Source organism: Natrix helvetica (genome assembly GCF_964273705.1).
Source record: "Natrix helvetica genome assembly, chromosome: 1".
In the NCBI taxonomy this organism is placed as follows: domain Eukaryota; kingdom Metazoa; phylum Chordata; class Lepidosauria; order Squamata; family Natricidae; genus Natrix; species Natrix helvetica.
Window position 1 is genome coordinate 41,587,858 of NC_138548.1, and position 26,359 is coordinate 41,614,216.

Consider the following 26,359-nt stretch of genomic DNA (forward strand, 5'->3'; position numbering starts at 1 on the left):
GGAGGTCACTCTGTTAAGCGGTGCTAGGGATTCTAACCGCCGAACTGTTGACTTTTCTGATCGACAAGCTCAGCGTCTTAGCCACTGAGCCACCGCGTCCCTATATCCATTTATAGAGAAAGGCAATTGCTATTTTTATGCTCATAACAGCTGTTACAAAAATGAAGAAAAGTGGAATCTCATTGATAACTTACTTTCATGTTAAATGATAGCATATTTTCATAAAAAGAAAATCATTGGGAATGATACTGTAAGCTTGAAGATCTGCATTCATAATTTCTTTATTTTTATCTTTTATCTTTATCATTTATACAAATAACTCAAGGCAGCGAACATATTCAACATTCCTTCCTCCTCCTGTTTTTCCCACAACAACCCTGTAAGGTGGATTGGGCTGAGAGAGAGAGAGTGACAGGTCCAAAGTCACCCGGCTGGCTTTCATGACTGAAGCGGAACTTGAACTCATGGTTTTACGCTTTCTACCCTACAGCCTTAACCACGAGGTCAAACTGGCTCTCCTGTTTTCAATTCATTTTGACAAGATCGATCTACTGTGATATATCAATATTTTTAAGGTGTTAAAACCTAATAAAATCTTGTTGAAACTTGAATTTTAGTAGCATTTTGTAACCAGCATTTCATTTCATTGAAGGCTAGTAGTTTCTAAGAAATAATGAGTATGCAAATGTGTATAAATGCAGTCAGCAAATAGAGAAAGCAAAGTTCCTTATTTATAGTATCATGGTTTTTAACTCATATTAAAAAATCTGTTCAGTTATCTTATTACATTCTAATCAAATACATAGTTTTGATTTTTCTGAATATGATTCAGTTACCTAATTGCACAATGATGTATGTGTTTTAGGCTATTCTTAATAGCTTTACTTAGCTGTAAGGTCGACTTACAGCTATTCATTTAGTCACTGTTCTAAATTATAACAGTACTAAAAAAAAAGTGGCTTAACACTTATCATTGTTGCAGCATCCACGCGGTTTTTGGGATCCCCATGTGATCAAAATCCAGGGCCTTGGTAGGCAGCATGTACCGTATTCATAACGGTTGCAGCATCTGGGTTCATGCGATTGCCATTTGAGACCTACCCAGCTGGCTTTTGACAAGCAGTCAATGGGGGAAACCAGATTCATTTAAGAACAACAGTGATTCGCTTAATAAATTTAACTAAACTTAAGCTTAGCAAGAAACTGTTGTAAAATCAGGTAAGCTCATTTAACCACCTTGCTTGGCAACAGAAATTCCGCTTCCAATCATGACCATAAAATGAACATTACCTGTACATTGTTTTAATATAAGGTTTAAAACCCATTACTGAATGAACCACAGTTTATGTTCATGCAATGGAGCATTCCAAAGTTAAATAAATTATATTCTAGTCTTATTTAAGACTAGAATATGAATAGAAATCCTTAAGCCACATGACAATTGAAGTTAATCAATGAGGTTGCAATTACATAATTCAATACGGGGCTAAATTTAGCAGCACCTATTTCAGAACAAAGAAGAATAGGGTAGCACTGGCTTTCTTTTTTTTTCTCTGAGATTACAGTTCTTCATTTTTTAAAATTCTCCATAATAATTCTGTTCCTTTTGTAAAACAAAGGATAATATACATTCTTATAAGTAACAAAAAAAATGAAAACAGAAGATAAATATCTGGTGCTTAACCCAAAGGTGCTTTTTTTCAAGAGGGAACTGGACTTTTTTGTTTGTTTGTCTTTGAAGATGTTTCACTTCTTATCCAAGAAGTTTTTTCAGCTCTGACTGGATGGTGGGGAATGGATACTCCTCCGAGACAGCTAATCATTTGCATTATTTTGGCTAGTCCTTAAGGCCACCTGGAGGTTTATCAGTGTTTTCAAGGTCATCAAGGTGCAAATTCCCCACCATCCAGTCAGAGCTGAAGAAGCTTCTTGGATGAGAAGCGAAATGCCTTAAAAGAAAAACAAGAAGGCCCAGTTGCCTCTTGAAAAAAGCACCTTTGGGACAACCATGACCTGGATGATTGAGAATCTCCATAGACATCTGGTGCTTAATTTAATTCAAAACATTCAGCACAATATATTTTCTTATTTACAGAAGGAATCTTATATTATTTAGTTTGTGTTCCACTTTCAAATGGCAAGCAATTACTTGCTCTCTCTATATAGTATTTACTATAATATATCCCCTTAATTTAATTTATTCACTTTAGTTACCACCCAACTGAGCAGTATGGAGAATTAGAATGGTTGATAAGTCTGGCAAACAGACTCCACATCCAGATTCCTAAACAAAATTTGCAGAGAGTCCCAACCACATTATCCCATAGCCTGGGAGAATGCCAGATTTTTAGGCTTTCTTGAATCCCATCAAGGTAGGGGCCATATAGTATCAGGGAGGACCATATCAGATAGCAGGTACCATGACCAGAAGGCATGCTTCTTGGGTGCTGGTAGATGACTGTTTAATAGGACTGAGAGCACTGACCTATTGGCTTGTACTGGATAGGCAAGCAGCATGAGACGTTCCCTCTGATAATCAAGTACTATGCCATAGAGAGTTTTATGAGTGATAACCAGGATCTTCAATTGCACCTGGTAGCACACTGAGCATACTGCTAAGAGCCACTTTGTCCTGCAGATAGGTGGCAAATAAATGTAATAATCTCACAGACTGATTACAAGCAATAGCACAACAAAGTAGCAACAATGGTGGATTGGAAGGGCCTGAAAAACAATATCATTTGCCTGCAAGAAGGAACTGGGTGGGATCATAAAGTAGAGGAAATAATCGGAAATGAAGAAGTGAAATTGCTCTGGGAGTTTAAAATTCAAATTCAAACCTACAGGAACTGCTAAACCCCAGACTTCACAATTGTTGAGAAGAAAGACAAAAAAAAATCTGGATAGTGGATGTGACAGGGTCTGGAAGCAGCAAAGTAGAAGAGAAAGAAATAGAGAAGATAACAATATACCAAGACCTTCAAACAGAAATTGAATAATTGTGGCAAAAGAGAACAAAGACAGCACCAATAATAATAGGTGCCTTGGGTGAAATCCCAAAACAATTTCCCAAAACAACTGGACCATCATCTGAACACCATTGACAAAATCACCATTGGTCAATTGCAAAAGACAGCTTCACTCAGAATAGCTTACATCCTGTGTAAGCTATTTTAACATCATCAAACACCCACACCTGCCTATGTCAAGCCATCGGGAAGGTCTTGATAGGTGGATAAAAATTCCCAATAAGTTTTAACATTTGGCTAACCATACTGTTAACCACTGCAGCTTGTGAAGCAGGGGTATCACATGGGCATACTGAAGCCTTACCATCCCGGCCTGCCCTATGGACATGTATCTTTCCAAAACCATATGCTAATCTGATAACCTTAACAGTGTATTTTTGTAGTCTTGTTTTTTTTTTAAAGTCACAGCACAACCTCATGCTATGTTGTAGGTGTTTCTACTCAAAAACTTCTTCATGGCTGCATATCACTCCTGCATCCTCTTTGTGGGAACAATTGTGCTTTCCGATCTCTGAATGGGAACATTCCAGCAGGGTCTTCTCATGTCCTATGCACTGAACATCATCAAGTAAAATCGAAAGTGAACGTCCCTCCCCAAACTCTGCTTTCTTGGTGGCCCGGATTACAAAAGCATAACCCAACTGGCGACAAACTACTGCAGCTGCTTTAGAAGTCCACAAATCATCGCACACAGTGCCCCACTCGCCATTGATAAAAATTTCAACCCTTCCTTGGTCTCTCCCTCTTGTGCTGCCATTCAGGAGTCGGACTGCACCATTCTGTGGCTGTCGGGAAACACTGGAAGGCCTATTCCTCCTCCTTTGATGTGGTCTCCTCCCAGGCCTTCCTCCTTTCCTGGGCTTTGAAGGTTTGGGTTTTGGTGCTATAGTAGTCATCTGCAATCCGTTCTGATTCCTAAGCAGAGTCAAGAGTTGTTCCATCCAGTCTGGAGTTGTGCCTTGTGAAGACTCTGTAGTTACTTTGCTCCTTGCTGGGACTCTGGTTGTGGCTTTTATCTTAGGATCCTGTGATGGCATTTTCACTATCAGTTCTAGCAAAGAATAACACAGACAAATATTTTTAACAGGTCCTCCAAACCATATTATCTGAACTGCTGATGGCAATAGGAGAAGCTGCTAACAGATTAAGGATTGCTGTCTTTCATAACCAGTTGAAAAGCAAATGAAACTGGTATGTAATTTATTTCAGATTGAGAGGGCTAGTTGGCTGGGGCGGAGAAAGTGAGTGCTTTTACAGAGCAAGACTGACCCTATTTTTGCTGTCTTAATTATTAAAACATGGGAGGGGCAGGATACTTGAACATAGAATTGCCCTTCTGTCCCTTACCACAATGTCAATTCTGTTTTCAGTGCAATATAAAGGGGTTTCCTGTTCTCTGGACTACCAAAAGTAGACCCTTTAAAGATAAAAATAAATAAATCATGATAATAAACTGGAGTTGCCCATGGTAATAGCCTGCATATGCCAAGCTGGCTTTAATGGAACTCTCTTTCAATTTTTGTACTGCATGTCCAATCTACCTTGTAGTCAATCAGCTCATTTTCTTAAAAGCAAAAAGATTCACTTTTTTTAATTAATCAGAATATTAGCTTAATTTCCTTACATCAGAGGCGGGTTCCTACCGGTTTGGACTGGTTTGGCTGAGTAGGTAGTAACTCAGTCGGCTATGCCCCCGAACTGGTTCTATCAGCATCACTGTAGGGGCCACCATCTTGTTTTTTGCTTCTGCGCATGCATAGAAGCATTTTTACCTACTGCGCATGCGCGCATGCACCTGAAGCGCATCTCTGAGCGAACCGGCAGTAGAAGAAGCCGGAATGCACCCCTGCCTTGTATGAACAAATTGTTTAGCCCCAGAATTTCCCAAGGTTAATACTCAATAATATGTACCGTATTTTTCGGAGTATAAGACACACCTTTTTTCCTCAAAAAAGAGGCTGAAAATCTGGGTGTGTCTTATACATCGATTACAGCATTTTTTGCCTCCCGAAGCCCCGCCTACTTCACCAAAATGGCTGTGCATAACCTTATGAAGGCTTTCGGAGAGCACCTGGGGGCTGGGGAGGGCAGAAATGAGCAAAAAGTGTTTCCCCCCCCCCGCGGCCCCCAGAGGCACTCTATAAGCCTCCATAAGGCTATGCATGCAATTTCTTTTACAGGAAATAGGCCCATTTTTGCGAAAAACTGGCTGTTTTTTACTTGTTTTTGCCCCCCCCCCCCCCCCCGGAGCACTCTGCAAGGCCCTCCAAGGCTATTCATGCCTTTTATTTGAAAAAAAAAACCAGGCCCATTTTCGCGAAACACGGGCTGTTTTGGGGAAGTTTGCAAGTGCAAAAACTTTTTTCCCCCTTTTGGAAAGTTCTTTAACTGATGAGAATTACATTGATCAAGTACTGTGCCAGCAGGAACGAAGTCTTCTCCAGCACATGGATAAATACACCTGGAAACATCTACCTACCTACCTACTCTCTCTCTCCCTACCTACCTACTGTATTTCTCTCTCTCTCTCTATCCCTCTACCTACCTACCTACCTACCTACTCTCTCTCTCTCCCCCTACTTATCTATTGTATTTCTCTCTCTCTCTCTATTTCTCTCTCTATCCCTCTACCTACCTACCTACCTACCTACCTACCTACCTACCTACCTACCTACCTATACACCCACTCTATCTCTCTCTACCTACCTACTGGATTTCTCTCTCTCTCTCTCTATCCCTCTACCTAGCTACCTACCTAGCTACCTACTCTACTCTCTCTCTCTCTACCTAGCTACTGTATTTCTCTCTCTCTCTATCCCTCTATCTACCCACCTACTCTCTCTCCCTACCTATCTACTGTATTTCTCTCTCTCTCTTTCTATTTCTCTCTATCCCTCTCCCTACCTACCTACACACTCTATTTCCCTACCTACCTGCTGTATCTATCTATCTGTCTGTCTGTCTGTCTGTCTGTCTGTCTGTCTGTCTGTCTATCTATCTATCTATCTATCTATCTATCTATCTATCTATCCCTTTATCTACCTACCTACCTACTCTCTCTCTCTCTACCTACCTACCTACCTACCTACCTACCTACTGTATTTCTCTTTCTTTCTCTCCCTCTCTATCCCTCTATCTACCTACCTACTTTTTTTAAATTTGCCTCTTCAAAACCTTGGTGCGTCTTATACTCCGGTGCGTCTTATACTCTGAAAAATAAGGTATCTCCATTACTCACTTTCCTTTGGAGCAAATTTAATGGGCCTGCCTTTCACTTTTACTGGCAAAGGGTCAACATGGCATTTTCCAGGTGGTGCTCTCCTGATGAAAATAAGAGAAAAACATACAGAGTATCACAAACTTAAATAACGGCAAATAACTTACGTAAATGGCCAAATAGTCATTTCTAATGGAGGAAATTCACTCATAGAGGTATTGTGATAAGCAGTACTTGTTGCAGATTCAACAAAAGGTTGACAGTTTAACTATGATGAGAAAGACTCAAACTCAGTAAATAAGGCCAAATTTTTCTTCATAACAGTATTTACATGTTTATGAGCAAAAATGTTCCAAGTCTTACCGTGATGTGTCAACTATTTTGTAAATGACTCCATTCGGAGCGGTGGCACTTGGTATTCCAGTTGACATGAAATAAAGTTCCCCTTAGAAAACGACAACAAAAAAGACACAAATTGTTTATATTTATTCCTTTGAGTCCAATAGGCAAAGAAAGTATGACATCACAAAAAACTTCAGAAGCCAATCTTTAAGACAATGCATAGAGGTTTCTAACACATTACTCACATCTTTCAATTATAATCAGGTGGACGCATACCTGGACTTCACATACACTGAATTATCTGATGAAATTCATGGATGGGAATCCACTAGGAAACCCCAGAGCTATGGAATAAACTGAAGAGTTCAAAGGAGGCAATGATATATCACTTCTGTGTTGCTAACCAAAATAATTGCACAATAAATAAAAGAATCAGTCCCAGTTCCAAGAGAATGTAATCTCTATTGCTTTTGATATGATCATGCCAATGGATTTTCCTCAGCCACTCAATCATCTATTCTCCCAGGAATAATACAGACCTACCATGTTTCCCCGAAAATAAGGCAGGGTCTTATTTTCTTTTTACCCACAAAATATGGCTTGGGCCTTATTATGAGGAAGTTTTGGGGTTGCTGAGTGGCTGCTCTCTTGCGAGCGGGCTCCTAAAGAGCGGGGCACAGCCTCATGGGCGAATGGCTGTGTTGCGCTGTCGCAGCAGCGCAACACAACAGCCATGAAGCGACCACGCTCATGAGCAGCCAGCTGGCAAACCATCTTTGCAGCCAGGCAAAGCGCCATTCACTGACCTAGGGGTATCACCAAGCCGCGTGAGGGCCTGTTTGCTACCACTCAGCTCCTGCGGCTTGGCGCCTTCGAAATGCCAGTGAATGGCGCTCTGCATGGCTGGAGAGGGGGGTTGCATGAGTGGCTGTTCTGCTCTCGCTCACGCTCCTCCCAGCCTCACGATGCCCTGGCCCAGCTCTCCCTGCAGAGTCAGGGCACCTACGCTGCCGCCGCCATCACCACCGCGATCCCAGCATGGCTTTTTCGGCAGCTTCCAAACTGAGTCTTCCAGCAGTGGCTGCTCTGGGTGTACGCTCTATGGTTGTGGAGCAGAACAGCCGCTCACGCAACCCCCCTTTCCAGCCATGCAGAGCACCATTCACTGGTATTTCAAAGGCACCAAGCCGCGGGAGCCGGGCGGCGACGAACAGGTGCTCACGTGGCTTGGTGATACCCCTAGGTCAGTGAATGGTGCTGTGCCCAGCTGGAAAGGGGGTTTGCCGGGTGGCTGCTTGTGAGCTGTTGTGTTGCACTGCTGCGACAGCACAACACAACCATTCGCCCATGAGGCTGTGCCCGGCTCTTTGGGAGCCCGCTCGCAAAAAGAGTAGCTGCCTGGCAACCCCCCTCTTCAGCTAGGGACAGCGCTGCTCACCAACCTAGTGGTATCCCGAAGGCGCCAAGCAACGCAATCACCTTTGCCTCCCCCCGGTTCCCGTGGCATGGCACCATTGGGATACTGCTAGGTTGGTGAGCGGTGCTCTGCCTGGCCGGAGGTGGGGGGTTGTCCAGGGGGCTTATTTGTGGGGGACGGCTTATATTTTTGCCCACCAGAAAAATGTGACATGGCATTATCAGGACATGTCGTATTTTTGGGGAAACACAGTAGTCCGCGGTCACTTATAACTTCAAACTATATATCAACCTTCTCTAATTTTATGCGGTCAGGATGGACAGGATGTCAATTCCACATTGCCCAGCCAAGTTTTAGCATGCTGAATGGAAAGGATAGGCAATGACAAAGCTGAGCGGCTGGGGAGAACTAGTAACTAACAAGAGTAATCTTGCAAAAAGTCGGCCATTTAGCTGACATGCTAATATTCATTCTTTAAAAATTAAAAGAATTTCATATACCATGCTTTCCCCAAAATAAGACCTGGTCTTATATTTTTGGCCCCCTAAAAGATGCATTGGGGCTTATTTTCAGGGAAACACAGGTAACATGGGTAAGTCGAGAGACGGTGGGATGGATTGACACCCGATTGAATGGAGACAGGCCATTCCGACACGCAGCAGCACCAGCAGCAGACAGAGGTGCGTTGGAATCCCTTGCCTCACTCCCACCCAGCTCTGCCTGCTGCCAGGGCCGCCTCACAACGGAATCACCTGCCTCCTCTCGTGCCTCTGCTTGGAGGCCCAGGCTGGTGGTTGCAGCACTGGGACTGACCTATGCTGTATGGGCTGTGGCTGCTGCCGTACACTGTCTGCCCCTGCATGCTCTCTGCCCCCTGTGCTCTCCCCCAACTGACGAAGATCTTCACTGGTGCTTATTTTGGGGGTAGGGCTTATATTAGGAGCATGCTAAAAATCAGGCTAGGGCTTATTTTTATGGTTGGGTCTTATTTTCAAGGAAATACTGTGTGTGTGTGTGTGTATTTGTATATCTAATCTTAAAAATGTCTATATTTGCACAGAAAGCAAAAGGAATTAATTTGTTAGCATGTTTGGGTTTTTTTTTTGCCTGTAACACGTTTTCAAAATTTCAATTATTCCTATGCCCAAAAGTTGGAAACTTATGTTTTCTGTTGGTCATTTGAACTCTATAATTCTATGCTTTCCCCACCCTTGAGAATATTAGCAACATATTTAAAGAATCCTGTTATTACCTGCCTCGTCTTCAGCAAAAGAGATGATGTATTGATAATAGTTATTGATAAGTCCAGGAAACATACATGTTTGGCCTGTTCCCATGCATATTTCATTGTACTGCCATTCCCCAGTTTTGTGATTCTCTTTCAAGGACATGAGACGCCTGAAAGATGAAAAAGGAAAAAAAAAACACTAATTGGTATGAAAGAAATCAAGGAGAACAGCTTTTAACTATCCTACTCCAATTCAGAGTAATATATAAAAGCTAGTAGCTTACTGAGCAAAGAGAGAACTAAATCAATCCCTTAGCCAGATTACTGTTCAACGGAGGTATGATTAACATCATTTATTTGCATATAGAACAAGGTAGAAATTATAGTATAGCTAAAGTTAGACTTTATTCTAAAAGATTGAGTGTAATCAATATTTAATTGATTGTACCTTAACTGTAAGTGCTAGAAGCTGAATTTAAAAACATAAAGGTTGGCAGTTGTTCACTTTAACAAGCACATCTGTTATACTATAGGACTTTTAAAATAGTTGCAGACAAATCCCGTAGATATGTACCAATTCTTATTAAATACAGAGAATCCTCACTTACCAATCGTTTGAAGTTAAGACTGTGCTGAAAAAGGAGACTTATGTCTGGCCCTGGAAGTTGTGGTCATTGCCACATCCCTGCAGTGTTGTGATGGTGATTTGAGCCATGGTGGTGCAGTGGTTAGAATGCAGTACGGCAGGCTAAATCACTGCTCATTCAATGAGTTCAGTTCTGAATGGCTCAAGGTTGACTTAGCCTTCCATCCTTCCGAGCTCAGAAAAATGAGAACTCAGATTGTTTGGGGCAATATGCTAACATTATAAACTACCTAGAGAGGACTGTAAAAAACTATGAAGCAGTATATAAGTCTAAATGCTATTGCTATTTGAGCACTTGGTAATTAGCATGCATTTATGTACAATGGCTGTAGCCATCACATGATCAACATTTGCTATCATGAAACATGATTCAGCTAGGACTCTGACTTCATTTCTGACAGTGGTGGTCCAGCTGTGTCTTTTGGATTGTCAGCCTCAGGAATCTTCAGCCATGATTCATCTGAGGAGGTTGAGCAATCACAGGCATTTCCTGGTTGGCTGGGGCAGTTGGATTATGAGGTAAAAATCCCCAAGCCCAAGTCTTAACACATGAGCAAAGCAATGCCATTCAATGAACCTCCTCACCAGAACATTAGGATAACTCCTGACTGCAGCCAGCTGCCTGCAGAAAGATTTGCAAAGATTATGTACCATATTTTTTCGGAGTATAAGACGCACCAGAGTATAAGACGCACCAGAGTATAAGACGCACCAAGGTTTTGAAGAGGAAAATTTTTAAAAAAGTTTTTGCACTCTGCAGACCTCCCAAAAACGGCCCGTTTTTTGCGAAAACGGGCCCATTTTTTTCTCAAAAAAAGGCATGAATAGCCTTTAGGGGGCTTGCAGAGTGCTCCGGGGGGGGGGGGTGAGCAAAAAACAGCCCATTTTTTTCAAAAACGGGCCCATTTTTTGTTTACAAAATGGGCATGGATAGCCTTTAGGAAGCTTATAGAGTGCTCCTGGGGGCTGGGGGGATAAAATTGAGCGAAAAATGGGCTGTTCTTTGCTCATTTCTGCCCTCCCCAGCCCCCAGGAGCTCTCTAAAAGCTTCCTTCAAGCAGTGCACAGCCATTTTGGTGAAGGGAGCGGGGTTTCAAGAGGCAAAAAATGCTGTATAAGACACACCCAGATTTTCAGCCTCTTTTTTGAGGGAAAAAGGTGCATCTTATACTCTGAAAAATACGGTAGCTGCTTTGCCTTCTATCTTCGTTGGAAACAACTGTTTAGAATCCTAGTTTGTAATTCTTGTTCTTGTGTTTACTTGCTCTTGAACCCTTGACTATTGGACTGGCTGACTATTCAACTTGGCACTGTGACTTCTGGAATTGGACCATTCTATGGCTGCTTGAACTTCAAACTTATTCAGCCAAGCTCCCCTTGCACAGGCCTTGATTTACGATCTTGTCCACTGTTATCTGTATAACTCCTTAGCAATTATGTCTCTGCATGTCTGCAACCTGAGACAGAACATTTGAAATCTTCACAGCCTGTTTCTGACAAGCAAAGCCAATGGGAAACTGGCAAGAAGTCACAAGTTGCAGCCATTTGACATTGTGCTTAATGACCTGCAGTAAATTGCTTCATGACTGCATCTGAAGCTCACATGATAAGTTGGTATGGTGAAAAGATGTTTCACTTTACATCCACATCGCTTAGTGACAGAGTTGCCAATCCTAATTGCAATTGGTAAGTGAGGACTACCTGATTCAGGTATAATTGTTTCTTTAAAGTTAACCATATGAGACACAGGGCTATATAAATTATAAAAATCAACTAGATTCTGAATCCAATTATTAAATACTTCAAGAATATCAAAATATTGTTGTAGGTTTAACATATGATATCATAGCAATATTTTATTTATTTATTTCTTGGATTTCTAAACCGCCCCCTCTCCCAAAAAGGGACTCGGGGTGGTGTACAGTCAAATGCAGATAAAAATACAATAATATAAAACAGTTAAATACATTTGGGTGGAGGAGATAAGGCTGTACAAGAAATAAATATACCATAAAAACCCTAAAAACATCCCCAATTAAAATACCCAAACCCAATTAAAATATATCCCCAGGAGGTAAAACTAAGAGAGTGCCAGGCCAGCTGATTGAAATAGGTGAGTCTTTAATTTTTGACGGAAGGAACGGAGGTCGGTGGTAGTTCGAATATCAGGGGGGAGGTCATTCCAGAGGGTTGGGCCCATCACAGAGAAGGACCTACTCCTAGGTGTCGCCCGCTGGCATTGCCTAGCGGACGGCACCAGAAGGAGTCCCTCCCTGTGTGAGCGGATAGGTCGCAGGGACGTGTGTGGTAGGATGCGATCCTGCAGTAACTAGGTCCTATGCCATGGAGCGCTTTAAAGATGGTAATCAATACCTTGAAACGCACCCGAAAGGCCACAGGTAGCCAGTGCAGCTCGCGCAGGAGAGGTGTTACGTGGGAGTAACGTGTACTCCCCATGATAACCCGCGCGGCTGCGTTCTGAACTAACTGCAGTCTCCGGATGCATCCCAAGGGAAGCCCCATGTAGAGGGCATTGCAGTAGTCCAGGCGAGACGTCACCAGCGCATGAGTGACCGTGCGCAGGGCACTCCGGTCCAGTAGGGGGTGCAATTGGCGCACCAGGCGAACCTGGTGGAACGCCCCCCTTGCCACGGCTGCCACATGGTCCTCCATTGACAGCTGGGCATCAAGGAGGACGCCCAAATTGCGCGCCCGCTCCACAGGGGACAGTTGTTCGCCCCCTATGGCCAGCGATGGTGTCAGCTGACTGAATCGAGGTGCCGGTACCCACAGCCACTCGGTCTTGGAGGGGTTGAGTTTGAGTCTGTTGTCCCCCATCCAGACCCCGACGGCTTCCAAACACCGGGACATCACTTCGACAGCCTCGTTGGGGTGGTTTGGGGTTGAAATGTACAGCTGAGTATCATCAGCATACAGGTGGTACTCAACCCCAAAACCACGGATGATCTCACCCAGCGGCTTCACATATGCGTTGAACAGGAGAGGCGAGAGGACCGACCCCTGTGGCACTCCACAAGTGAGTGGCCTCAGGGACGACCTCTGCCCCCCTGTCAACATACATTGCTTCCGGTCGGAGAGGTAGGAGCCGAACCACCGCAAAACGGTGCCTCCGACTCCCATCCCCTCCAACCGGCGCAATAGGATACCATGGTCGATGGTATCAAAAGCCGCCGAGAGGTCTAATAGGACCAGGATAGAGGAACAACCCCTATCTCTGGCCCTCCAGAGATCATCAACCAACGCGACCAAGGCTGTCTCTGTGCTGTGCCCGGGTCGGAAGCCGGACTGGCGTGGGTCTAGATAGTTGGATTCATCCAGGTGTCGTGGGAACTGCTGCGCCACCACATTCTCAACAACCTTCGCCAAGAAGGGGAGGTTGGAGACTGGACGGTAATTAGCTAGCTCCATTGGGTCGAGCGAAGGTCTCTTGAGCAAGGGTCTCACCACCGCCTCTTTCAAGGCGGTTGGTAAGTATCCCTCACCCAATGAGGCGTTCACCAGGCCCAGAAGCCAGCCTCGTGTCACCTCCCAGGCTGCCAGTACCAGCCAGGAGGGGCACGGTTCCATTGAACATGTGGTGGGCCACAGCCGTCCACGCAACCTGTCCAAATCCTCGGGGGCAACAGAGTCAAACTCCTCCCAGAATGACCATTGTCTTACCTGAAGGGTCCTTTTCAGGGCGCTGCAACGGAGAGTCCAAAGAAGGGTTAAACACAGCCAATCTGCCCAGAACTGAATTGAAACTTTAAGCCACGCCTCTGGTGCCGACTCTCCCCAGATTTATTCAATGAAGACGTGGAACAGTTGCGCGCTGAAACTTCAACTGGAAGTCTAATATGGAACAAGTCAAAAATAGTCCAACAACAATAACAGAAACAACAACACTGTGACTTCACAAACACCAGCGGAGAATAGACCCCAGGGCGGGGTGGACTCTCCGTTGCAGCGCCCTGAAAAGGACCCTTCAGGTAAGACAATGGTCATTTTCCAGGGCGCTGCTCTGGAGAGTCCAAAGAAGGGACATGCCCAAGCTAACTGTCACTAGGGCGGGAAGGCTCAGCCATCAGGGTCGCTCCGCTGGTATGGATGCCCTGAAGAACACGCCTCCCAAAAGCCCCTTCCGCCAATGCAAAACTGTCCAGTTTGTAATTTCGGACAAATGGAGACAGAGAAGTCCAGGTGGCCGCCTTGCAGATCTCTTCAATCGGTGCCTGTGTAGACCAGGCAGCTGTGGTGGCGGCGCTTCTAGTCGAATGTGCTGTGATATTGCGAGGCACAGGAACGGACTGTAAAACGTGGGCAAGAGCAATGCAGGCTCGCAGCCATCCGCCGATGGTAGATGAAGAGACCTTCTTGCCTTGAGAAGCTGGTTGAAAGGAGACGAATAGAGATTCGGATTTCCGAAAACTGGCCGTGCGCTTGATGTATCTGCGAATAGTCCTGCGCACATCCAGCATGTGCCAGCGCTTTTCCCTCGGGTGCCGAGGATGCGGACAAAAATCCGGAAGGACCACCTCCTGCGCCCGATGAAACCAGGAATTGACCTTCGGAATGAAGGAAGGGTCCAGCCTCAGGATTACTCTGTCGTTACGAATGAGACACAAGTCCTCTCTGACTGACAAGGCAGCCAGTTCCGATATGCGACGAGCAGACGTGATAGCGACCAGAAAGACCGTCTTGAATGTGAGGTGTCTGAGACTGGCTGTCTTAATGGGCTCAAACGGGGGCCCGATGAGGGACCGCAACACTACACTGAGATCCCAAGATGGGATCTGTGGACCACTGGGGGTCTCAGGTTGGTCGCTCCCCTGAGGAAACTGCGGATGGTCAGATTCCGGCCAAGAGATGCGTAGCCCTCAACTGAGAGGATGGTTGACAGGGCTGCTGCCTGGCGCCTCAGGGTGTTAGGTGCCAGGCCCTTGTCCAAACCTTCCTGCAGGAAGTCCAGGATGACAGGAACCGAAGCAGAGGGCGCAGACGTACCATGAGCAGTGCACCAGCTGGCGAAGGATTTCCAAGTGGCATCGTAGATGCGCGTCGTGGACTGCCGTCGTGACGCTTGGATGGTGCCAATCACCTTGTCTGACAACTTGCCTCTGCTCAGGAGATCCCTCTCAAGTGCCAGACGGCCAGCTGAAGCCACTGGGGCTCTGGATGTTGAAGGGCCCCCTGGCTGAGAGAGATGTCCTGTGGAGGAATCTGCCACGGTGGTGTGATCGAGAGACTCACCAAGTCTGCAAACCAGGTTCTCCTGGGCCAGTACGGTGCTACCAGCAGCACCTCCGCCTCCTCTGCTAGGATCTTCCTGATGACTCTGGGAAGAAGAGGTAGCGGGGGAAAAGCGTAAAGCAGACCTTTCGGCCACGGGCCGTGCAGCACATTGACTCCTTCCGCCCTCGGGTCGTGGAACCTTGTGAAGAACCGCGGAAGATGCGTGTTGGCCGCGGTGGCGAACAGGTCCACCAGCGGGAGGCCGAACCTCTGGGACAGTTGCTGGAACAGCAGCAGATGTAGACGCCACTCCGAGTGGTCGACTGTGGATCTGCTCAGCCAGTCCGCCTGGGTGTTGCTCGTGCCCGAGATGTGCTCCGCCTGAAGAGAAAGGAGATACCTCTCCGCCCATCGACCCAAGAGCTCCGCCTCCTTCATCAGGGATCTGGAGCGCGTTCCCCCCTGTCGATTGATGTGCGCCTTGGTGGCGACATTGTCTGTCATGATGCGCACGTGGTGGCCCTGAACGGTGCTCTGGAAGCGCTTCAGCGCAAGCCTGACTGCCCTCAGCTCCAGCCAGTTGATGCTGTGAGCGGCTTCGGAAGGGGACCACCTGCCCTGTGCGAGCTGGTTGTGGCAGTGCGCCCCCCAACCGAACAGGCTGGCATCCGTTGTGATGGTGAGCCTGACTGGCTCCTTGAATGGCGACCCCTTTAACAGGGCCGGAGACAACCACCACTTAGAGAGCGACGTACCTCTGCTGGAACTGGAATCAGTCTTGTTGAGCTGCTTTCGTTTGTTCTTTGATATGGGAGCAGGAGCCACTGAAGGGGACGGGAGTGAAGTCTCGCCCAAGGCACGATTGACAGGCACGAGATCATCTTGCCGAGGAGCTGTGAGAGCTGAACCACCTTGACTAGACGTGACTGCTGCACCTGAACGACCATCTCCCGAAGGCTGGCCACCCTTTCCGGGGACAGGGATACTGTGCCCGAGGTGGTGTCGATGACGGCCCCTAGATGCTTCAGTCTGGTCATGGGAACGAGATGACTTTTTTCCAGGTTGATGGTGAACCCGTGGTCCCGGAGGTAATGGAGGCCCGCGTAAGAGAACCTCAGGAACTTGCGGTGGGCTTTGCGGATAGGGATGTGGAGGTAGGCCTCTTTGAGGTCTATGGACGTTAGTATATCGCCTGGCCTGATGCCCCCAAGATGGACTGGAGGGACTGCATCTTGAACCTGCGATATGTCACGTGGTGATTGAACCTCTTTAGATCTAATATCCCCCTCCACCCTCCTGAGTTTTTGGGGACCAGAAACAGGATGGAGTAAAACCCTCTTCCTTCCTGGCCTGCTGGGACAGGTTCTATGGCCCTGATCTCCTTGAGGTGCCTTATCTCCTGTTCCATGAGGGATCTTTTGACTAACCCTGAGGGAACTGGACACCGGATGAAGTGGCGGGGAGGGGGGGACCAGAATTCTAAAGTGAGACCCATGCGGACCGTTTGAAGAACCCACTGGTCCGACGTGGTCTGCTCCCATTTGGCATGGAACAACTGCAACCGCCCTCCTATGGGAGCTGACCTGTGATGGTCATTTATACCTCCTAAAGGGTCGGGAGCCGGAGCCCCCCCGAAATGGCCGCTTGGAGAAGGGCTGCTGGCGACCTCTGTCTCGAAAGGACTGACGGTCCTGAGACCGCTCACCCTGCTGGGGATACGCCCGATGATAGGGGGTGGAGCTGGTGGAGGGCTCATTGTTCCGAAAGGCCTGCCTCCTGTAAGAGCCAGGACCTTTACGATCAGGCTTTTTGGTGACTGATGGCATCACTTTCTTTTTGTCCTTGTTTTCCACAAGGACTGGATCAAGGACCTCACCAAACAGCTTGTCCCCTTTAAAGGGGGCAGTAACAAGCTTCCATTTGGAGCGCATATCCACATTCCAGTGCCTAAGCTACAGGAGGCGTCTGGAAGTAACATTAGACGCTAGGGCACGCGAGGCAAACTTAGCAGCATTCAGAGTGGCATCAGCAGCGTACTCTGTGGCTGCCATGATTTTATTGATATCCTGCCTGACTTTAACGTCCTTGGCAGGTATCTTCCTCAACAACTGCCTCAGCCACAGGAGAGCCGCCCTGGAGAAAAAGGAGGCTGAAGCGGAGGACTTAATGGCCCATGCAGCTGCCTGATGGGTCTTGTGACAAGCAGTTTCGGTTCTCTTGTCCTCAGCCTTGAGCCCCTCCAACAGGTCAGGAGGGAGCACAGAAGAGGAGGTAAGAGCCGCTACAGGGGGATCGATAGGAGGGAGCTTGAGCAGCTCCTCCAGGCTGGCATCCACCGTATATAGCTTCTTGTCATGGCTGCTGGGGGTAGCCATGGTAGCTGGCTGCGCCCACTGTCTTTGAACTAAATTGAGGAACATCTTGGGTACAGGAACTATTTCCTGGACCGAAATGGGTTCCTCAAAGAGATCCCCAGATAGATCATCAGGGTCTACAACCACCTGAGCTGGGGGGGTGGACCCCATGTGAGTTGAGATCTTAGCCTTATCTAAAATGGTTTTGAAATTATCCAAATTAAATAAGCCTGAAAAGGCCGGCTTTTTGGCGGGGCTTGCCTCATCCCCAGAGAATTCAGCTTCCTGCCTAGGAAGAAATTCCTCTTCTTCCTCCCAGTCTGACTCATCGGAGGCCACTGAAGAATGCAGGGACGGAGGTGGAAGGCTAGGAGTCATCTCTCTGGAATCCTCCTGGGGTTGCAAATGGTGGGTCTTGCGAGTGCGCTTGCCACCTTTTCGCATGCCTGCCTCAATGCCCTGGGAAATGGCCCTGTTAATTATTTCCTGCATTTCAGTGGATAGGTTAGGCCCTTGGTCCTCAATGGGGCGAACCCTTTGAGTGGGCCCGGGGATCGGCTGTTGAGGGGCTAAGGGCCCCATTGGAGCTGGTCCCTCCTCCATATCAGAGGGACAGGCAAAGAGATCAGCCTGATCAGCCATGGAATGGCCTGGAGAAGTTGCCATGGCCAAGGAATCCCCTTCTTCTTCACTATCAGAAATGGGGCCTCCCTGGGCTGGAGGAATTTCCCTGGAGGGCTCCCCAGGAGACACCGAAAGGGAAGATTGGGCCTGCTGTTGGGCTTTGGAAAACTGTTTTTCTAAGGCCTTCTGTTGCCTTAATGCATCTTTGTCTAGGCCTGAGCCCTGCTTGGGGCCATGCCTGGAGTAAGGCTTATTCCCTCTAATGGCCTCCCTGGCAGCTTTCCCAGCCTGTCTTACAGGGGCTCTGGAAGAGACACCCTCAGAAGTCTCAGGGGCCTGATCTGCCATGGTAACAATCACTGGTTGGGGCAGTAGGGGGATGGGAAAACCACCACTCACCACCTCCAGAAAGCCCACCGCAGCACGATGCTCCTGAGGAGACAGAGAAACTGCAAGGCCTGAAGTAGCTTGGAATCTTTTAGGCGCGAGCAGAATTCGCTCCCAGCGCCTGCAGGAGAGTAAGGGAGGCGACCCAGCAGGCCACGATCCCACGCCGCTATCACTTGCTTGGATTGGGGCCCAGGTCGCCGGTCACACCGGCCAAGTCTGACTCCACGCGGCTCCTGCAAAGAGCCAGGCACCAGGCAGCTGCGGCAAAAAACTTTTAAAAGTAAAGCCGGAAGATTGCGCAATCCAAAATGGCGGCCGGAACTCACCGGAGCTCTGCGCGCCAAATTTAAAGAGGGAAGAAGCCAAAATGGCTGCCCTGGAAGCCCACGCAGTAATTTGACTTGCTAGAAGCACAAATTGCAACGGAGGGCTTCCAGTGGGAATCGGCCCCCAGTAGGGGTGCCCCAACAGCGCTGGCGTTGGCACTCCGACCCACACGCTTCCCCCAACAGCTGCCTGTGGCTTCTAGGAGCCAGAGCAAAGCCCCGGACTCCAGGAGAGCCGAAAGGGTGAGAAAAACCCAATTAAAAAGGGAAAAAAACAAACTTAAATTTAAACTCACCAGCCTGCTCTAAAAATCCTTAAATATGCTGTTTTAAAAAATTATTCTTCCTCTGGAGAGTCCAAGGAATCAATCTTAGAACTGGAGAAAATCTTAAAGCGTCTACTGGGCTAGCTGAATTGAAAAAATCTGGGGAGAGTCGGCACCAGAGGCGTGGCTTAAAGTTTCAATTCAGTTCTGGGCAGATTGGCTGTGTTTAACCCTTCTTTGGACTCTCCAGAGCAGCGCCCTGGAAAATGGTCTCTCAAGACTCGCTGTTGACGGCTCGTCTGGTCCACTGACGGAGGTCCATCCGCTCCGGATCTGATCGATTTTGTCCTGGAGATATTCCCCAAACTCCTCTGCTCTTCCCTGTAAGGGTGTCTCACGCGTCCCTTGCGATAGAAGGGAGCGGGTCACCCGAAACAGGGCGGCAGGGCGGTTATCCGCAGACGCAATAAGGGCGGCACAATATCTACACTTGGCCACTCTTATTGCCACAAGGTAAGTCCGCAAATAGGCTCTTACCTGTGTTCGATCAGATTCGGAGCGTGAGGACCTCCACCTGCTCTCTAGACGTCTCCTGTGGCGCTTCATCACCCTTAGCTCCTCAGTGAACCAAGGAGCCTGGGTGGGTCGATGTCGCAGGAGAGGTCGCAAAGGCGCAACCCGGTCCAAGGCCCCAGTCGTTGCCCTATTCCAGGCAGTCACTAGGTCCTCGGAGCGGGAGCGGGACAGGGCTACAGGTATTGGCCCAAGCTCCGTCTGGAATCTGTCCGATTCCATCAGGTGCCTGGGGCGGTACCAGCTTGTAGAGTCTGGTTCCGCCTCCTCGCGGTGGGGGATAGCGCCAGGGAAGTCCAGCCGGAGGGATGAGTGATCTGACTATGACAGGGGCGTGATGACTAAGTCCCCTATTCCCAGATCACTCGTCCACTGTTCAGATACAAAAATGAGGTCCAGTGTGTGGCCCACTTCGTGAGTGGGGCCCTGAACTAATTGGGTCAGGTCCATGGCCGTCATGGAAGCCATGAACTCCCGAGCCACCTCGGAAGCCGCTCCCGTTGACGGCAAGTTGAAGTCCCCAATAGCATATAAAGCTTTTTAAAATGAACATCCAGTTTCTGAACAGTGGCATTTTACTGAAATATTTTGTGGTACATGTTTATTAGTGGTTCATTAATAGTTCATCCAATTGTTAATATTTATACACATGTACATTCATATAGCAGAGACATAATGTGATGGACATATAAAACACAGTAGAGCAGCAATAGATGGCATTCTACTAAACGCCAGGAAGAAGCTTACCAGACAAGCTTAAAGCCATCATAAATACTGTAACACAGGATGCCATCTAATTCATCGTTTACCTAATAGCAGACCTACTGTCACTTACCCACTCATAAAATCACCAAATATGTAGAGCCCATTTAAGTTTGGAGACTCACAACCTCGATAGACGTAACCTCCTGTAACTGATTTCCCCATTTTGTGGGGATAAGCGTATATTGGAAGGACATCATCTGCAGAAGAGAAAAAGGTAGTATCATACATAAATCATGCAAAGGAACCATTTTTATAGTCAAGTATAAACTTTTTAAAGGTATCAGCTATAAAAGAGAACAAAACAATAATGAAAATATTTCCACCCATACATTATTTACTTCAGTTAGTCAAACCCCATAATTACCTAAAGAAGAATTCATGCAAAGTTTTTTGTCGTAACAGCTGAATCCTTCTCTTGCTCTCCAGCCATAATTTCTCCCTTTCTCCACAATGTCAATTTCTTCAAATTTATTCTGTCCTACATCACCACAGAAAAGCCTCCCTTTCCCTTCCTTTGTGTTGGGATCACCCCTATCAAAAGAACAACGCCACATATTCCTTGCCCCATAAGCATAGACTTCAGGTCGGGCTTTTGATTCATTGATGAAGGGATTGTCAGGAGGGATTTGATAGAGAGGACCAACTTCATTGTTTTCCACGCTGATTCTGAGTACTTTGCCTAACAATGTTGACCTGTTGAACACAAATAAAGAACTAGTAACAGTACAAGAAAGAAAGGGTTTCAATCGTTTATACAAAACATTTAGATTCTTCCTATCCTTCACTTCATAAAACTTTTCCCATTCTTGTTCAAGGTTTTCAGAAGAAATGCGGTTAAAAAAATATTGGGATGGAGGGGCTCTTATTGCTTAGTTGTATTATTTAAGTTGCATTTTCAATCGCTAGATAAATCAGGGATTGGCATTTTTGGTAACCAAGGGGCACGCTTCACATTTTTTGAAGCAGCAACTTTGCAAACTATAGCATCTGATATTTGAACTGAGTCAGAAATGAACCACAGGGAATAAATTCTTCTCACAAAACATAGTAAACACATTAGTAAAGATATTCTTTATTTTCTAAGAGATGGAAGTTTAAATTGAAAGATGCTTACTTCTCAGCACCTCCTTGCAATCTTATAAGGGCAAAGAAAAAGTACAAAACTGCCTTGGGGACAAACGTTTTGCCCTTTCTGCTCTTTTTCTTCCTCAGAAAAGATCTGAAATCATATCTCCTTCATTCAATATTGTGAGAAGGCGAAGAGAAAGAAAAAAACCTTTCAGAACTAAGGCAAGAGAATTTTTTTGTGGGTCTAAATGTGCGCCTTTAAGACAATATTGACTCCTGGTGCCAGCATGGACTAATCCCTGCAGTTTTCTTGGAAAGGGTTTTCAGAAGTGGTTTGCCATTGCGTCCTTCCTAGGACTGAGAGAAAATGACTAGCTGAAAGTCACCCAGCTGGAAGTGTGTGAAAGACTAAATTGGTAGTTAAGAGCTAAAAATGATCATTGGCCACTGATTGAATTATCCAAGTACTAGCAAGGCAAATGCAGTTTGGAGCATTAGCAAATTCAGTATTTGGATTTTAAATATATCATACCTTCGGTCAGAGGTATCAAACTCAAGGCCCAGGGGCCAGATCTGTCCCATGGGATGCTTAGATTGGCTTACGAGGCCACCTTAGAAACAGCAAAGGACTGGCCTGCAGTGCCTCTGCCAGAGAAAATGGAGCTTGGGCAGGCCACCTGTGGCCCTCCCGAGTTCCATTTTCACTGGCAGAGGGTTGCAGGAGGCCATCGCAGCAAAAAACAGAGCTTAGGAGCCTGTTTTCTCTGGCAGAGCGCTCGGGCCGCCAAGGGCAACCCTGACACAAGTGATGTCAAGTTGGCCATGCCCACTCCAGCCCCCCTGAGGTCAAACACAACCCTGATGCGGCCCTCAATAAAATCGAGTATGACACCCCTGCCTTAGGCACAATATGTTCTGAACTTCTTTTGGGAAACCTACAGGGTGAAATCTACTTGTGTGCTCATAAACCTACTTCCATTTTTCCATGTGACAATAAGAACAGTGAAGTAACTCATTAGGCATTTCTTGACACTTGGAAAATCTCGGCTTTAAAAATAGTTAAAAATGTAGAAGCACCTAAGTCTAAGGATCAACTTCTACATCTGGTATTTGGAACTAAACCTTTTGGGAGAATGTGGAAGATGATTTGCTCAACTGTTATTATGATTGTCAATACATGCAAAACTATTTGAATCATGAAATACTAGAGATTGTGACATTAAGGACACAGATACATGGCCTTAATCCAAACTAAATTATTTGAACATAATTGATTTGAAATTGGCCAATACACTTTAGTTTTAATTTAAGTTAATTCCTATTAAAAATTATGGGACTTAGATGCACCCAACCTATTCTTGTCATCATGGAGAATATCACTAAAGAGCCAACACTGCCAACCAACCCTTGATATAACCATATATTTTTTTGCAATGTATACCAAGCTCCAATCTAAGAAAGCAATAAAATATGTGCCAGTATTGGGCCTAGTTTCAAATCTATAAACAGAAACAATACAATGTATTTGTTCCCTCTTTTACAAAGTTTATGAATTTAAAATCCTACTTGTTTTGAGAGTTTCCATATGTCCCAAAAGGATCACCAGCCATTCCTCCATCTCCTGTGAAGATATAAAGATAGCCATCATCTCCGAACAGTAGTTCTCCTCCATTGTGATTGGAAGCTGGCTCTTCTACCTCCAGAATTATCCTGGGAGTATAAAAGAAGAAAGCACAAATCTTATACAAGCAGTACTGTGCAACTACAACAAAACCAAGTTTTCAAAACTGCCCAACTGCCTGAATGTAACTTAAATCAAGTATACCCATATTTGTACATTCCTATTTTGAGCTTGGTGCAAATCAATCCAGTGTTGACTTTTGTTTTATTTTACTAAAGACATAAACCAGACCACCTTGCAAATTCTTGCAAAAATAAAGTGGGTGTAATAAGTTTTCTGAAATGGCTTTGTTAAAAATATTTCTTTGGCTTATATGTGGCTACCAAATTATAAAGACTCAAAGTGGCTTCTCATTAAAAACAATCAGAATGTAGAAGGCATAAAAATAACAATGATAATATAGGGAAGTTCATTAAAAACACTTCATCCATCAATATCACATGGCAGGATAATAAAACACCTTGATTGGTGGCCTGCTCTTCAATGCCTTTCAAAAGCAGATTATGGAAGAGTTCAAATAGGTTCTGGCGAAGATATATAATTTTCACTAAGAAGATTTTAAAAATTGTGATGGGAAATACTATATATTCCACATGTACCAAGTAATATTTTATTCTCAGAGAACAATGAAACACTTCAGACTTTATACTAAATACATACCTACCTACCATTTGCATATAGTTAATTAGAAGTAATTCTGATTGGAATCAATGTTGCTTACTTCTGAAGAGACATATAGGATTACACTTAATTTTAATGCCTGCCCCCTCCGCCCCCGGTTCAAACATTCTCTAAGACTATATGCTCAATGCTAGAAACATGAACATAAACTGCACAGCATCTGTTCTACACAGTGACTATTTGCCATGTGGATATACAGACAACATGGAATGTTGAAATGTTCTATTGAAGTGTACTGTCCAATCCTGGATTAGTTGCTTGGAATCTTTGCAAGTGACAGCTTTGCTATTATTTAAATATGAAGAAAGCAAGTTGATACTTGTCCATATGGCTAACTTGGGGCAGTAAATTGGTTGATGGGCTTCCTGACAAACAAAAATATTGGATTGTTCCAGGTTATGTAGAGAGTGTAATCTCCCTTCAGCAATGGCTTAAGAAGTGCCACTTATTTCAGCCAGTCAGTATAATTATAATACAGTTCTTGTTGCCAAGGGATAGCTAGCTGGACCAGAACAATACTGAGAGAATTTATGGAAGTCAATACAGTAATACTTTTGGGGGAACTTCAAAGGATAATATAATAATTCAATCTGGAGTAGCACTTCAGTTATTGTTCCATCTCAGCATTTTTTGAACCTGTACCATTTTATAATGAATTAGACTACTGGTCTGTCTAATCCACTACTGTATTATCTATTCTGACTATCAGAATTCTCGATGGTTCAGACAAACAATTAGTAATATCAGCATGGGAAGTATTTACTAGACTCTGCTGTGTCTTTCACATCTTTGTGAAATAGAGCATTTTACTTATTCAACATTTTGTTACCTCTGGCACAAATAATCTGGATCTGTCTTCCATAAGTATGTGACTTTCAGAAAACCTGGACCTCATTTTCCTTAAGCACTGAAACTATATGTTGCAATAAAGTTACTTGCGGAAATCTTCTGGACTACTACCCTTTTTCCCCTGAAAATAAGCCCTTCCCGGATAATAAGCCCTCCCTGAAAATATTGCAACACATCAGCAGCCATGAGGTGACGACGCTCGCTGTCTCCTGCACTTCAAAAATAATAAGACTTCCCCAAAAATAAGGCCATGTGCTTATTTCACGGGTCAAAAGAAAATAAGACCCTGTCTTATTTTCAGGGAAACATGGTAGCAAATGTGATTCAGCAGGGAAAGGATCTTTAGTACTTTAATAAGAAGCAAATAAATAAAATTTTCATGAGGGATTTTTTTTTTACATTTTCCAATATTTATCTTATTGCCTAAGATTGTACTATGATAATGGCTGGCTAATAAATATTCTTCAATAAATGATATTATAATATGCTACTTAGATTAAAGGTAAAATGAATTCCAAAAGCCACCTAAGAAACATATATTTATTCTTGATACTTGAGATGTAGCACAGATAATTAGTATACATATGCACTGGACTGCAACATGCAGATATTAAATTTAGACAGTATTGCCAATTCTTAGAAGTACTGTACATATTTGCCGTTAAATGTCTTAAATATATTGGACATGTAAAGGGGCATACCTTTCAGAACCATGGTCCACTGAATTCATGTCACCAGGAGAAATTCTGAACTCACTGATTCGGATTCTCTCTTCATACTGAACTTCAATTGAATAGTAGACATATACCTTACCATTAAATTTGAATTTAGGATGGAAGGCAATGCCTAGGAATCCTCTCTCATCCCCTTCCCATGGTGAGGTAAGTACAGCTTCGCTGATGTTCAAAAATGGTTTTTCAAGCCGTGACAGATCAGGAAGGTAGGTCCAGACCAAACCAATTTGTTCGGCAATGAAGAAGCGGTGAGTTCCATCACTTGCATGTACCATAGCAACAGGATTCCTAAGCCCATTGGCAATTTCAACTAAGCATAACTGCAGACAACCTTCTTTATCCGCAGTCACTAACCCAAGGTCTTGATTAAGACGTTCATTAGTTAAGAGGTGAGGAAAACAGTAGTCTGTGTCATCCAAGGACAAATAACGACAAAACTTAACCCTGTTATTTTCCAGGGCCAGTAACTCTTTATCAGGAGTGAAGTAACGAAACATTGACCTACAATCTTGCCATACTTGTGTGCAGTAATCTTGGCATAGTCCAGGAACAGTTCTCTCTGGAGTAGAAGGGTCTTCAGCATCATACAGATGAGCAGCATAGGGAGAACACTCCTAAATATAAAAGAGGATTTCGCATCAGTTGTTTTGGCTCCCCCATATGCTTCAGTAATAGATCTGCCTTTGTTTTAAACAAAATAGGTGAATGGAAGGTGTTTCTCAATAGAGACCTAAACCTGCAGTAGGAAAATGGGAAATATTCATTCAACATTTGAATATTCATTCAAATGACGTGACTCTGGCTATTAAACTTAAGTACTGTATGTGGGCCCGTAATATAATGAAGCACATTTGCTCCTTTGGAGCCTCAGAAGGATAGTTGCCCATTTAAGTCTATTATAGTGCAGCCATTTAGTAAGATTAAATCCAGTCTATTT

At 45.1% G+C, this 26,359-nt stretch overlaps 1 protein-coding gene across 1 annotated transcript in view; it reads right to left on the minus strand.

Moving 5' to 3' along the window:
* Positions 1 to 269: 269 nt before the first annotated feature.
* The window catches only part of HHIPL1 (HHIP like 1), a 30,869-nt gene continuing 4,779 nt past the window's right edge, over positions 270 to 26,359 (minus strand). Inside the window, exons 2-9 of the mRNA XM_081957029.1 lie at positions 25,390 to 26,036; positions 23,044 to 23,187; positions 20,774 to 21,102; positions 20,480 to 20,606; positions 9,258 to 9,403; positions 6,610 to 6,691; positions 6,268 to 6,350; positions 270 to 4,080 (exon numbers count right to left, since the gene is read on the minus strand). Coding sequence (XP_081813155.1) covers positions 3,467 to 4,080; positions 6,268 to 6,350; positions 6,610 to 6,691; positions 9,258 to 9,403; positions 20,480 to 20,606; positions 20,774 to 21,102; positions 23,044 to 23,187; positions 25,390 to 26,036 — 2,172 coding nt within the window. The 3' untranslated portion in view covers positions 270 to 3,466. The remainder of the gene's footprint in view (positions 4,081 to 6,267; positions 6,351 to 6,609; positions 6,692 to 9,257; positions 9,404 to 20,479; positions 20,607 to 20,773; positions 21,103 to 23,043; positions 23,188 to 25,389; positions 26,037 to 26,359) is intronic.